The sequence below is a fragment of the Branchiostoma belcheri genome, unplaced genomic scaffold (assembly GCF_001625305.1).
Source record: "Branchiostoma belcheri isolate BF01 breed outbred unplaced genomic scaffold, Haploidv18h27 scaffold7, whole genome shotgun sequence".
NCBI lineage: Eukaryota > Metazoa > Chordata > Leptocardii > Amphioxiformes > Branchiostomatidae > Branchiostoma > Branchiostoma belcheri.
The window spans coordinates 5,391,040-5,406,299 of record NW_017804353.1 but is presented as its reverse complement, the minus strand read 5'-3'; the positions used below and the strand labels follow the sequence as shown (position 1 = coordinate 5,406,299).

General features: G+C 41.3%; 1 protein-coding gene across 2 annotated transcripts in view; it reads left to right on the top strand.

Annotated features, from left to right (window-relative positions):
* LOC109484450 (rab GTPase-activating protein 1-like) overlaps positions 1 to 15,260 on the top strand; it is an 89,400-nt gene that overhangs the window by 4,091 nt on the left and 70,049 nt on the right. Inside the window, exons 1-12 of one of the 2 annotated variants that reach the window (XM_019787713.1) lie at positions 7 to 56; positions 428 to 677; positions 951 to 1,161; positions 1,613 to 1,784; positions 3,656 to 3,826; positions 4,165 to 4,256; positions 4,400 to 4,466; positions 5,596 to 5,698; positions 6,030 to 6,196; positions 6,550 to 6,724; positions 10,667 to 10,812; positions 12,003 to 12,104. In XM_019787713.1, the coding sequence (XP_019643272.1) occupies positions 15 to 56; positions 428 to 677; positions 951 to 1,161; positions 1,613 to 1,784; positions 3,656 to 3,826; positions 4,165 to 4,256; positions 4,400 to 4,466; positions 5,596 to 5,698; positions 6,030 to 6,196; positions 6,550 to 6,724; positions 10,667 to 10,812; positions 12,003 to 12,104 (1,698 nt within the window). In that variant the 5' untranslated portion in view covers positions 7 to 14. Of the gene's footprint in view, positions 1 to 6; positions 57 to 427; positions 678 to 950; positions 1,162 to 1,612; positions 1,785 to 3,655; positions 3,827 to 4,164; positions 4,257 to 4,399; positions 4,467 to 5,595; positions 5,699 to 6,029; positions 6,197 to 6,549; positions 6,725 to 10,666; positions 10,813 to 12,002; positions 12,105 to 15,260 lie in introns of those variants that run through there. The other variant, XM_019787712.1, reaches the window with a different exon arrangement.

Genomic DNA, 15,260 nt, shown 5'->3' with positions numbered 1-15,260 from the left:
ATACCCAACAGAACATGGAGGCTGCTGGGAAGTCAAGTGAGGAGCTTGGATTGAAGGTAACTCATAGCATCTTCAAACTTGTTATTTCAATTACGTTTAAGGATTTAGACTCAAGAAAAAGATTACAAGGACTCTGGACTCAGTTTAAGAAGTATCAAAGAAAGGGCCTGGAGACAACTCACGGAGGGAGTAATACTAATAGGCCAGTTACTGGCCTAAGCACTTAGAATTAGACATTATTTATGGCATATTCCAATTGCTTCTGTTCATAGAATCTTAAAGTTAAAGTAATTGAACTGAATTTCTTTATTTCAGGTGCGCCACTCATAGCGAACAGTTGTAGAAATATAAAAATACAAATGAACTAAATATAATTTATACACGTGTAAAAAAGTATTTCTGGACATTTTCTATTTTTCCACTTCAGATTTGTGGGAATGGAAATGAGGAAGAGCTGCAGCAGCACCTGGAGGAGGTGCTCAGCGACCAATCAGAAGACGACGGGTCCGTTCCGAGCAACATCGAGAACCGACAGCGAGCCAGGATGGCGTCCGGGAACAGTGAGGCCTCGGACACGACGGAGACCATCAGTAACCGCCCTCGCGCCGAGACAGACTCCGCTGCCAAGAGCGGGACTGAAGCTGAGCTGGAGGAGAGTGAGAAGGCAGGGAAGGAAGGTGGGGACTGTTTTCCTGTGGGGCATGTGTCCTTTGTCTGTATAGTGTTTCAGAGAGTCAAGATTTCAAAATTTTCCAGGAAAGCATGCTGTTGGACTTCCCTTGAATTGTCACACTCGGTGCTCGGCATGATATTGCAGAAAACAAAATTGAGATGGGGAAAAATTTCAGGCTCGCTAGAATGCTGGATGGAAGACCTAAACTTTGGTACTAAAATTGTTTGTAAAAGTCTGCAAGATAGCTCAGTGTTCCTTCCTGTATTCCCTACCACAGCTCGCTTGCGCTCCACCTCAGAGCCCCCCACCCCCTGTGCAGACGAGGAGTGTGTGATCTTTAACGGGGTGACGTACCTGGGCTGCTCCGCCGTGAACGCCCCCCGCAGCGAGATGGAGGCCCAGCGCTGCATGTCCATCCTGCGCGAGTCCTCACAGATGTCCATCGACGTGGTCCTGTCTGTACCCACCACCTCCGAGGGAACTGTCAGGTGGGTCCGGGGTTCTATTCCCAGTCAACCTGCCCTCTAACTATTTGATTCATGAGGGTTGCTTAATTTTTCTTTTGTTCCAGGTAACTTTATTGAACTAATTCTTTTTCTTTGTCATCATGCTCATCAAACTTCATGCAGGTTTGTAAGAAAGGTCCTGTTTAACTCCATGGGGAATATATACATTGTATATAGGGGTGGTGCCCATCTCTATTTGAATGTTTGTAAAGAATGTCAAAACCAAATAACTAAGAATTGTTAGGAAATGTGTGTCAGGAAACAGTTGACTTGTAGCCCAACAGTCAATAGCAAAGTGCAATCTATCACTTACTACTATACTAGTATAGGCAAAGCCTCCACATCAGCCCTCTGTGGTCCTTCTAGCAGAATTGATCTGAAGTGCAGCTACAGTATCTCTCTGACAACAATGTTACCCATGCATGTTTCCCAGGGTTCTGGAGCCAGACGGAGCTGAGATCGCGCACTACCGCGTCCACCGTATCCTGTTCTGCTGCCGCGGGAAACAGGAGACCAGGGAGAAGGACTGCTTCGCCTTCACCAGTAGTCATGGCAACTCGGACCTGTTCCAGTGCCATGTGTACAGGTGTCAGCTGCTGGAGGCTGTGAGTTCACTTTTACTTGGAACCTCTGTCAAACTGTGTGTTCAATTATTAGCCCTTGTCCTGCTGGCATTTTTTACACAATATTTTTCAACAATTTCATGTCTTAGTCAGGTCATAGACCCCTGACTTTCTTTGCCCTGTGGTGGCATAGTTACTTATGTATGTTGCGTTTTGCTGTGCTCTGATGCGTTGCACGAAAAATACCCCTAAATTGTACCTGTACAGGGTGCTATATGGATGGTACTGTATGTGCAACCCAACAATTGTTGGGGCCGCAGGGTTAGTAACTACCATAAGTAAATGATAAGTAATTATGATTGGAATTGAAAGATCTAGGTCATTTTTTGGCTCAAAGCAAGAGGGAAATTTTGATATTAAGGCAGAAAACTGATGAGCAACTCTCCACTCACACATTACAAACCTAGTCCAAACTCAATGTCAAGTTGCCAACACAATTACTTTTTGGTATTCTGAAAGTAAAATCTATTGATCTAGAACTTCTGCTCTTGAGACTGCATTTAAGCCTAGCCCACTTTGAATGTGTCCCCTGTGAAGTTGTGCACTTGTTATGTCTGAGATTCTGCACAGTAATTTTGTAGTGGGAATTAACAGGACAGGATCTCAAGTAGCATGGGATGACGTCTAGAGAAACCTACCCACCACTTGTATGTACGTGTAGGGTAATTTGACAGGCACATGTACTGCATGTGAAACAGGTGGGTTGTGCCCTATTTTACATGTAGATGCAGGTTGGTTCAAACTGTATTTCTAAGCTCTGTTCTTGAGTGACAACCAGGTCCGGCATGTAGGTTTACAATTAGAACATTCATGCCTTGTTGTAATAAAAAATTGAGTTATGGTGGCAATGTGTAACAGTTGTCCTAATTCTGACCAGAATCAATCACAAGCCAAGTGACTGAATCAGTTTGCCTGGGCATGGTGTTAGTCACACGTGTGTGTCGAGTATCACTTGTGAGAGCTAAGCTGTACTTCAGTAATTAGGTGACAAAAAACGATCTGTTGAGTAGACGATGGAGCACTTGTGATATGCAGATTGGCTAACACAGTAACAGGTAAAACACTCCATATTGCATACTGTTAAATTGTGTAAATATGATTTTGTTTGTGTGGATATTTAATGTCTTTTGTGTATGTATGCCGTTAATTGTCTAATATTGCTATGGCAACCTAATTTTGGAGACTATGCAGTTCAGATATCATAACTGACTGGATTTAATCAAATTTCTCTTTGGACATGAAAATTTCAGTGGACAGTTTGGTGTTATTTTGATAACTGAAAATGGGTTTTCTCAGGATTCTAACATTTCAGAGCTTGGCACACTGAAATCAAATTGACATGTTATTGGCACCATGCCATGTGTCCGCTTGTCACCGATTTGTTTTCTTACCTGGAGGTAGTAGTTATATATAAACAGGACATTTCACTAAATGTTGCAAAGTTTTGGAATGGTTTGATGTCAGTAACAGCTATAACTTGCTTTTCAGTTACAAAGGATGTCAGACTTTTTCGGTATCTAATTTCTAAAGCTTCTGTAATACATGTAGGTTGCATGTACACATGTGCACAATAAGTAAGTAACCCTGTTTTGTAGGTAGAAGTAAGTTGTGATATCTCAAGGGCTGACCTTTATTTGGCATATGAACAGGGGCAGTAGAGTTGGATAAAGTTAGGCAAAATTTCCTTGGTCAGCATTGTTTGGGAGGATATAGGGGTATAGGAAAGGTAAAACAAGGTCATGGTTGGTTTCCGGTAAAATTGCAATCCTGTTGACAAAACTGCAAAAGGAGAAATACAGAATTAGTTATTTTTGCATGTAGAACTTACTGCATGTTTCTTTGTCACCACGCAGGTTCCCAAGATCATGTTCAGCTTTGCGCGAGCCTTCAAGGCTGTGCCCAAGTCACCCCGCAGCCTGGGCGTGTACGAACCCAGCGGAGACGACGAGGATCTGTTCCGTTTCGACGTGACCTTGGAGGTCAAGGAGGATGATGGGAGGGCAACCTACAGTGCCGTGCCTCGGGTAAGGGGTTAAACTTCTCCCTGCTGTCCAACCCAGTAACCAGCTGCCTGACCCAATAACCAGCTGCCTGACCCAATAACCTGGTTGAGCTGCCTAACCCAGTGACCTGCTACCTAACCCAGTAACTAGCTGCCTAACCCAGTAACCAGCTGCCAAAGCCAGTAACCAGTTGCCTAACCCATTAACCAGTACAATTATGAAAGGGCATTATTACAGTGTTACTGGAGAAATATTTGTGGGAAAAACGAGTTTGAATCTATGATAGTTAAAAGTTTGACATGTTGAAATGTTTGGACAACTGTATATCATACTGTTCTCCCTTTTTTGGATGTCTTCAGGACAAGCAGTTCTTCAAACTGAGGAAAGACCTTCAGAAGAAGATCAACATCAACGTGCAACAGCTCTCCAACGAGGACCTAACCATCGAGCGGTGAGGAAAACCTCAACATGTTTTTTTCTGTAAACCTCCTCTGCAAGTCTGCACAGAAAATGTGACAGTTTCAGTTCTTAAGATATCATCTTTATCACATTCCCATTATAATATTTATCATATTTATCATCTACCCCCTGCAGGTGTTTTGGTCTGCTGCTATGTCCAGGGAGGAATGTGAAACACAGTGACATGCACCTGCTGGACATGGTGAGCCCGGCCCACACTTCAACTGTGCCTGTCTGTGATAAGATTGGATGGGGGGTAGGGACACACGGTCAGGTCTGTTACGGTGCTGGGTGAGAGGTGCCGTAAGGTTCGTGGGTTGTAGTGGCACACTTCTTGGGTCTACATGATGTAGGGAGGGACAACAATCACTCTGTCTGCTGTACACTTGACGAGAGATGGCATAAGGTCCGTGGGTTGAATGAAGATGCACTGTTGCTTGTATTAAAACTCCAGGTGAAGTGTTGCTTGGGGTGTGCTAGTAGATCTGTTGATACTGTTTGTAAAAACTCAGTTGATATTGGTGGTAGCTGCATGGGATTTTAAGTGCAGACAAGAAGGGAAAAACTACCTAACTGCAAAACTGTTAGCTGTAGCAAAACTATTTTTTCAAAGGTATAGTCAGGGTGCTATGGTGTGCCTGCTGCCCACCTATCTAGGTCTGCCACAGCTGTAATGTTTAATTGACACCTACAGTAACTGTTATACATACATGTAATACAAGTAAGGAGGTGCAACTACAAACAACTTGTATATTGCAACACTTGTTGACTAAACAATAACAATATGCTTCAGGACCAGTGGGAATAAGATCAGGGCAAACATTACTTTGCAGCAGCTCAACTATCTCAGGAAGAAATATAGTTAGAAAACATCAGCTTTGTTAGTGAGGCAAACAGTCGCTTCAGTAGTGTTAGGCAAAGTGGTGTTTCTGTAAAATGAGTTGTACAGATAGGCAAAGTGTGCAGAATCCAACAAGCCAATCCAGCAGTTTAAATGCAAGCATGTCTTGTAATTGAATTTGTACAGTTAGGCTAACATTGAATTGACAGTAGCACTGCTACCAATTTTACTTTAATACTTAAAGTGCACTAAGATGACCATACAGCAGAAGTAGATGACTATAATGACTAGTAGCATATCTGTGTTGGTAAATTGGATAATGAAGTTTTGATACTTAGATCAACAAAGTAAAGACAGCTCACCTCAAATTTTGGGCTGCTCTTCTGTCAACCTTCTTCAGGAGTGATGATTTGAGTTGAACGTGTCTTTGCTGTGTTGATCTTAAGTATAAAAACTTCATTATGGATGACTAACATGTTTTGTTCCCCAGGACTCGATGGGGAACAGTGCGGATGGCAAGTCTTACCTCATCTCAGGCAACTGGAACCCTTCTGACCCACAGTTTGTGGTGCTCAACACAGAGACTCCAAAAAGTAAGGCAACACAATGGTTTTGTTGCATGCATAGTCTAGTCCAGTGGTTAGCAACCCTGCCTCTGGACTAAGAGGTTGGGAGTTTGAATCCTGGATGCTGTCACTCACTCAACATGCATGCTACTGTAACCGGTCACAGTCCTTAGGACGGGACATTAAGCCATGGTCCAGAATGATAACAACTAGATCACATATAGCATGCTCTTGCTTGGTGTAAGATTGAGTTACGTTTTTAAGGATATTTTTTAGCTTGCTTAAACATTTCATTCTTTTATTTAATTTTTTTTTACTGCATTACAAGAAACTTACAATGTTTCTCTGTTTCCCTCAGACACCCGAGTGTTCATGACCATCGCCATTGACCTTGTGATCACGGGGATTCAGGAGCCGGTGAGGTTCGTGGTGGAGACCAAGGCTCAGATCTACCCCTCCAGCGAGCGCTTCTGGTACTTCAGCAAGAAGACTTTCCACGAACAGTACAACCTCAGGCTCAAGCAGGTAAAACAAGTTTTTTAGAATACCAAGGATTGAAATGTTCAAAACTTTTTTCCCTAGAACTAGAGTGGGATTGCCACCAAGTACAGTTGGGGCATAATCACTATAGAGCTTTAAACAACAGGTTTATACTCCTGATCTTTAAATACTTTTAAATGAAGAATGGGCCACAGGTAAATTTTGACAAATATTCTGCATTTACAAAGAAATGTTAGATTTCTACATATTCTTAGCTGAAGAACAACGAATAAGTCATCAGCTTTTGCGGTTGCTCAGATTTGAACTCAGGGCCTGGGTTTGCCCTAGTATTGTCTTGTTACAGAGTTAATGAAATAAGAATTGGTTTTTGTTTGTAGATTGAGGGAAGCAGTCCGAATGAGAAGCTGTATGAAGTCCTGAGCCTGGAGAGTCAGTCGGAGATCGACAGAAAAAAAGCGAGCATGAACCTGCCGCTGTCCCCGGCCCGCAGCCCGCCCGCTGTCATGCAAACCTCACCTACCCCGGCCACCCCTGCCATCGAGGAGGAAGATGGTACGTTCCTTTTTAATCCTAGTGTTTGCATGTGTCACAAACTGGTGTGAAATATGATGTGCATATAGTTTTCTACTTATATAGAATGTGAACTTGATTTCTGAATATACATTGTACTGCATTATTGGTGAGAACTGGTGAGAGGGAAGCGAATTGTTTCATTTTGCATTGATGAAATGGGTAAAAAAAGATATAGAAATGCAATGATAAATACAACAAGAAATATTATGATAAAGTAAGTTGGTATTTGTGTGTATGTGTGTGTGTGTTGTGTGTTGTCACACAGTTGAGAGAGAGTGTTTGTGTGCATGAGTGCATGTTTGTGTGTTTTTCAAATACTATTAAAAAATGGACAACCAACAAGTTGCACGGACATAATCATTCACCCAATAGGACAGGTTTGCTCCAGACAGGTGATAAGACACATCAGTTTGTGTTGCAGCTGCCTCTGCTCATTGATGTTCTACGTACACCGTCAGAACTTACTGCCCCCCACCTCTGTAGGTCACTGGTACAAAGGCAGATGGATAGGCAGTGTCCAGTGTGTATCTACATTTGCAGTCAGCCTTCTGTTTATATGTGTGGAGAATACTGATCACGTCTTTTTGCTGCGTAACATTGGCTCAGTGTCAAGTGCTTCCCAGATTGAAATATAGACAAGAACGATTATCATTGTTATCTTTATAATTATCTCCAAGGCCTGAAAACATGCAAATTGCAACTGCCAGGTTGAAATCAGAAGGTAACATGCTAGAATTTTTTTGACAGATATTTTCTTCCATTTGATTACACCAAAGCAGGTTGAATGGGAAAGACGACAGCGGGCCCAAATTATATTGGATTTTGTCTTGTCTTGGCATGGGGTATTCAGAATGCTAAATCGGTTAGCGAGGTGAAGCATGTTGCATTTGGCACAGCTCTTTCACTGTAAATGCCTCCAGCCAGACGCCATGAATCAGGAACATGTCGCGTACACACAAGACCAGGCCATTGTTGTTGAATATTCCAAAGGTGGGTCGGTATTTTCCACAGTGTCAGGACTGCCGAAATACTGTCTGTCTCTGTGAAATCAGATGTTCTGTTTTTCAAGGTGACCCCTGTGATTCTTCTAGGGTATGTTACCTCCCACTAGGTACATGTATTTGCAATGCCATGTTGAGGATTATTATGTCTTGTAATTATAGATGTCTACACAGGTACATGAAGTGTATACTTGGGACATAATAGTCAGCATCAAAGGTTACATAACGTCATCATCCGGAAAAAATCAGTTATTATGATAATTGAATTCTTATGTAACTGCATTAACCTGTGATTGAATCAAAATTATGGTGGTGTAGCATGTAGGAAGCTACATGTGTCACAGCAAGAAGGAAATTTGTTTTTGTTCCTTTCTTGTGATTATCATGATGAGAGGGATCTGAGAGGGAGGGGAGAAATAATGAAAAGTCTGGATGTAGTTAGAGATTACATAAAGGTTGTGTAACATTTATGCTTGTCTCTGTGTTATCATCATAATCATGGGCAGTCGTAACAGGAAAGCTAGGTAGTCTTTAACTATAAATATATGAGACATTTCTAGTTGTGATCAGAAATAACTGAAATAGATATTTGAAAATGTCAATGGTTTATGTAGAAGCAAAAAAGATTGATTGAAAATGGAGCATTTTCCACATCACCACTTGAAATCTATATTGACTAAAAAGAAACATTCACATCACTAATTTCTCACCTGTATTTCTCACCTGTAGCCGGTCAATAGGTACCCTGTATGGGTAATGAGACCGCACTTCGGGTAGTTTCGGCGGTAGCAGTTCTTCTTCTGTGATCAGTACGTAAAGGTGTAGTTGTACATATCCTGGTGATTCTTCCACTCGTGTGCGATATGGTTCTTGAACTCATTTACTGATTTGCTGGACACTGCTTCCTGGGAAAGAGAGTTCCACACACTTGTGACTCTTGAAGAGAAGAAGCACTTCCTCGTCCCGTGTGATTTTTGTACTTGATACTTGAAGGAGTGGCCCCGTGTGGTGGTTGAAAGACTGGGTTCAAACATGGTCCCTCTACAAATACTGCAGCTGTTTCCAACTCTTACTTTGTCATACCCGTGTGTGATTTTGTAAAGTTGGATCACGTCTGTCCTTTGTCGTCTGAAGTTGAGTGTCGGTAACTGGAGAGCCTGGAGCCTCTGGGGATAAGGCAAGTGGGACACTGACTCCACAAGCTTTGTAGCTCTTCTCTGCACTCTTTCGACACTGTCCCTGTCTCTCTTGGTTGTAGGACACCATATCACGGTTGCATATTCTAAATGTGGACGGACTAAGCTCTTATAAAGAGGTAGAAAAGCCTCCTTGTCCAGGTACTTGAAGGTGTGCCTAATTGCACCCAGAACTCTGTTGGCCTTGTTTACTTGAACCTGGACGTGTGTGCTAAACTTGAGGTTACTGTCAATCGTCACCCCCAAGTCCTTCTCCTCATGTGTCACCTTCAGCGTGTGGAGTGTTCCATCTTCCTTTGTCATAGTGTACTCGTGTGTGGGGTTTCTTCTTCTCAGGTGCATTACTTTACACTTGTCAGGATGAAACTTCATCTGCATCCTAGATGACCATCTCTGCAAAGTATTCAAGTCAGCCTGTAGACATGTGGAGTGTATATTGCTCGTGTGGATTTCTTGGGTCGCATGTGTTATGGTCTGGCTCGTGTGGAGTTCTTGAGTCGCATGTGTCTTGGCCTGGCTTTCACACCCATGTGCAATGGCGTAGATCTTTGTGTCGTCCGCAAACAAGGAAACAAAGTTATGTAGCTCATCGGGTATGTCACTGACGAACATTGAGAAAAGAAGCGGTCCCAACACTGACCCTTGTGGTACGCCACTCGTCACCGCTTTCCAGCTGGATGCTTGGCCGTTGACTACGACTCTCTGTCTCCGGTGCGTCAAGAAGTTTCTAATCCACAGTAGCAAGTTCTCTGCTATGCCGAAGGATTCTACTTTGTTGATCAACCTCTCATGTGGAACCGTGTCGAACGCTTTAGCGTAATCCAAGAAGATAATATCCACCGGTACACCGTGGCTCAAGGCCTCCGTCCACACATCCAGTGCCTCTAGTAGGTTTGTGACTGTGGATTTACCCTTGGAGAATCCATGTTGTTGTTCGCATGTGAGGTTGTTGACTCTCATGTGTTCTAGTATAGCATCTGATATGAATCTTTCTAGCATCTTGCAGATTATGGATGTCAAGGACACCGGTCTGTAGTTAGCCGGATCTGTTCTGCATCCTTTCTTGTAGATTGGAGTCACGCATGCCTAATGAAGGGTGGTAACCATCATAAAGGTCTTCCCAGCACATCAGGAGAACATACGTATATATATTGTATAATATATTGTAAATAGTAATTAGGCAGAATATTTTTTAAGGTTATATTTGCATTGTGTAAAGATGACATCCCATCTACAGTTTTCAAAAGTTATGAAGGAAAAGATATTGCCGGACATGTGTTCTTGTCACTCTTCGTGGCAAGTATCTTAGGTCTAGAGACCAGATAACACAGTTCAAATGTAGAACCACTAGATATTGCAAGAGCGCATTACCCTTCCTGGTAGACCTACTCAACAAAAAAAGGGTTAGCACCACAAATAAGCAGTAAGAGAGCACATGTAAGATTTGAAATGCTTAGTTTATGTATGTATTCTTTAATGGAAAATCATAGTTTACATCAATTATTGAAGGCTGCCACCGTATGATCTGTAATGATGATGATATAAATAAACCATTCGTTCGTCTGCATTCTTCAGAAAACGACGAGCCCCTGCTGAGTGGTTCAGGTGATGTGAGTAAGGAGTGTGATGAAGGGGACATCCTGGAGCCATTGAAGGCTGTCACTGTATGATCTGTAATGATAATGATGATGTAAATAAACCATTCATTCGTCCTTGATCTTCAGAAAACGACGAGCCCCTGCTGAGTGGTTCAGGTGATGTGAGTAAGGAGTGTGAAGGGGACATCCTGGAGACATGGGGAGACATGCTGGCCAAGTGGAGACAGAACCTCAGCACCAGGCCTAAACAGCTGCACCAGCTCTGCAGGAAGGTCAGGAATAATCTGTGTTCCTCGGGGAAATATCGTCTGTTTTAGGTTATGAAAAGAGAGCTGTGGTCTTACAAACTTGGCCTTTGCTTCAATGGGGACCTGAAATCTCAATTTTCTATACATTTTGGATTAAGCATATTTAGCTTTTTTATGCTCAAAAATTGAGGCCTCCTAAACTAGGGACTTTTTCTTTAGAAACCTTTTATCAACATTTTAAGCCAGGCATCTGGCACCAAATTTGTATTGGGTATGTACTAAGAAAGGGTAATGTTGAATGTGTTGTTGTTAATCTCTAAGCAGATCTTTCGGTGGCCACCAAAAGATCTGCTTGGAGATGATTTTGTCGCACCATTAGTACAATATGTAACTTGTTCATAGTTATGGGTTCACCACACCACGAAGTGGTGGTGAACCCATATTGCTTTTTCTGATGTTTCTTCTCCTCCTCCTTCTCCTCCTCCTCCTCCTGCCATATCTTTAAATGGATTCAGCTTCTTCATTTTAGGGCCTAAGGTCCTGAAATTTGGTATGGAGGTACAGTGGGCAAATACCCCTAGGCGTTTTTTAAATTTTTGTGATACAGGCTTTTAGAATGGTTTTATTTGAGTTTTTTGGCTGTGTTATAGCAAATGTATTACTGTGTTAGTGTGCCGTGTTTACCATGAGTCATCACAATGGAATGCAGGGCATCAACCAATAGGCATGCAGCTTTCCTCTATACTTCTTGCTGATTGGCTGTTGGGATTTAACTTGATTAACACCTGCACAGAGTATTTCCATACTGACAGTATGTCTTTATTCAAGTGTTTTGGTAGGTATTTCAAGCTTTTCTGCTCCAGCATTGGAATGCGGGGCATGAACGTTTTTTATTTTATTCTGAAAAATGAACAGTTTGCATTATGCAATTAAAAATCCTAACCAATAAAGTAGGGAATAGCTATCCAACTGTTGTTTTAGTTGTATGTTACTTCATATTATAGCTGTATAACTATAATATGAAGTAACATACAACTAAAACAACAGTTTCAATGTAATTAAAACTAAATCATTGTTTTCCCTTGTGTTTCTCATTCTTTCCCTGCCATGTGGTAAAATGTGGTGAACCCATCGCTGTATTTGCTCCAAAGCAAATATTGGCCTTTCTAGTTATTTGTATAACTTATAAAAGTTGTTAACATGTTCTCCTGTAGGGTGTGCCCGAGGCTCTGAGGGGGGAGGTGTGGCAGCTGCTGTCTGGTTGCCATGAGAACGGACCACAGATGATGGAGAACTACAGGGTCCTCATCACCAAGGTAACCTCATGATTTTCTTTCATTTATTTACTGTAATTGCAACGTCACAATATAGTGGACTACCCAACAGAGGCAAAGGCTGATATTAGATGCCACAGTTTCTGGGAAGGCTGCATCACCCTCTCTACCTGTGTGAAAAGGGTTTATAGTCCCTGATACTACATGCTCATATGAACACTTGTAGGTTTGAAAGTTATTGTTGTAAAATAGATTTTGTTCAACTTATGGTTTTACAGTAAGCCTACACTTTCTGCAACATATTTGCCATCTAAGTGGCCATAACTACAATGTATTAGTAATTAGTCATGCTGAGAAAGGTAGGTGTGTGTCACAGTTTGTTTGGGTCTGTCAGGTGTCTTTAAAACACCCGATGTCCGGTTGGATATCAGACAAAGTTGGTTCTGTCCTTGGTGCTGAATTGTTGTTAAATCAATGTTAGTTGTCACTCTTTGTTCTTGTTTGGTGCTGTTCTGCCGTATACTTTTTATCTATTTGGCTAGTCTTAATCTGACATTATTATTTTCAAGTTTAACATATGAATTATACAAGTATCAAATCATTTGCAAGTAGACTGCAATTTTCTTATTGATCACAAGGTGGTGCTGTGACCACGGTCCCATTCCAAGTTGTTCCTCAAGTTGTTATGTACCAGTATCTTGTACATGTACCAGGGTTATTTTTCCTCATAGAATGTATAAAATATAGGTCAAGCTTGCTGTACAATGGATCCTACTTTTATAGTCCACTAATAGAAAATTCATTCATTGAATATATCTCAAGAAGAAAGTGTATGTACTATCATCCATGCCATCTTGTAATGGAGATCAAGAATGTCTTCATATCCATCGTCCACAACTGGAAAAGCCATTACACAAGGAAAATGACCCTCTAGTACATCTCTATTGCCATTTCAAAGGCCATCATGTTTGAAGAAAAATTGAAAAGTCTCAGAGTAGGTGACCCATAAAAGGCAGCCCTCTTATCCTGTGATTTGGGTCAAACATGTTGCTGTTATCCCTTGATAATCCGAAGTAGTCAATCGAGATCTGTATTTATGACATAAACAATTCATCACCGTAGACTGATGGGGGCTGATCGCACACAAGAATTGATTGTGAGGTGCCCCCAGGGAGAATGGTGAAGGGGAAACTGGGTCAAGATGAGATAATTATGGTGTTATCAGATTGTCTCACCACAGGTGTGGTTTTGTTTACAGCCTTCTGTGTCTGTTTTACACCTCTGAGACTGATGAACACACTGATGAAAGATATCATATGTACATTGTATGACCTCCAACGGTCAATGGAAGATGTCACACACTTCATAAATAAGGATGTGTCCATGAATGTTTCTGAATAAATGGTTCATTAGCATCTGCAAAACATCACAAAGGTACTTACTGTGCATGTGGTAGTCAGCTAAACGATATACTAGTACATCTGGGTTAAAGAAAAACCAATACAAAATTTTAGTTGGATCAGTTAACATGGTCATTCAATATTGATGACAATGCCCTGAGATTTCAACTTCTAACTCACTAGCTGATTAACCTGAAGAACCTTTGATTGACTAGATCGCAATATTAATTTGGTGATGTGAAAGATTAACTTTCAGTCCTGTGCCAAAAATGAGATGCGTTGTAATGTGTGGCTTTCACAATGTGACGGAAGGCTTGGCACAGGCTACCATTCTATGTCGTGTAGCATGATGAAAGCACACAGTTCACATTTCCTGCCAGGACATATCATCAGGATTCACTCTGTCAGCGGCTGTCAGGTTCTGACCTCCCGCTGCTATACCAGTTCCATCAGTGGGCAGTTCTAGACATCAGCACAAAGATGAGGAAATGTCAGGACAGGGAGGGACCTACGTAGTAAACCAATGACTCAAAAGAGCAGAGTACAAGATTGGCAGAGATGGACAGTTCTATTATGGGATGCCCATCCCTAGATGGCGTATATGGGTTCATCCACCTTGTATCTACTGAAGTTTTGAAAAATACATGTGTAATGATTGTATAACCTTGATGTATTTGTGCCTCTAGAATGCAAGTAAATAGACAATGAAACATAAAAGTAAAAAAAATAAGTATTTTCTTACTTAAAGCAAGTATTTACAGATTAGGTAAGTACCGGTATATTATGGTCTGTTATAATGGGTGATTTTATTGCTGTTTTTTGTTTTTTTGGCGATGAGTACTGTAAGTATGACGACAGCTACAATTAGAATCCAAACGATACATGAGGTTGCAACATTTGTCGATGACAATTTCAAGAACCTTATATCATTGGAAGCTTACTGAATCACCCACCCGTGCAAGACGAATGAGTGAGAAACAGTACAGGGATACTGATTCATGGTTCAATTTTCTGAGATATGACAAGATAGGGAAAGCGATGCATGTCAATTAAGATAACACAGAGATGCAGATCAATAAATGTCCCAGAAACTGGGGGAATACAACCAAGGGTTTCTATCATCAATGTACAGCATGTATATATGACACATCTGTATCGCAAAGATACCATGGGGAAACCTATATAAAGGCTGGCAAAATATGTTGATGTGGTTGTGGCCACTAGGGTGTCATAACATACCAGCAGATGTTTAATTAAAATATATGCCTTTAGGAGAAGTGCAAACTCATGGGCTGGAACTTATGTGCATCAAGAAATTATTATTTTTTCCTTCTTGTATAATGTGTGAAGTACATTGCAATATAATAGAGACTTATTTAAGGGCTTAGGGACACCACATTACATTGAAAATAGGGTTTTTATCACATTGGTTGAACTTGGTTCTAGAGGATTTTTCTTCAAAGTTGACTCTTTTTGCTGTGGGTATCACACTATATTTTTAGGTTATTTACAACAAATTACCGGTACAATTCAAATGAACATCGTGCTGTTATTTTTCATTCAAATTTTCAAAACTTGACGAAATACTGAAGGGAATTACATATTATAAAGATGTAAAAAGTGGGAATTGCTTGGCCATGTTTTGTTTATTTTGCATGTTGTTTTCAATCTTGACATTATTGTCCCACACCCCCTGACAGGAAGTCTATGAAGAATGATCGGGACGTCTCCTAATGACAGTTATCCCCAGCAGAGTTCGCATGTTGCCCTGTAACCATGTCATTAATGCTTGCACATG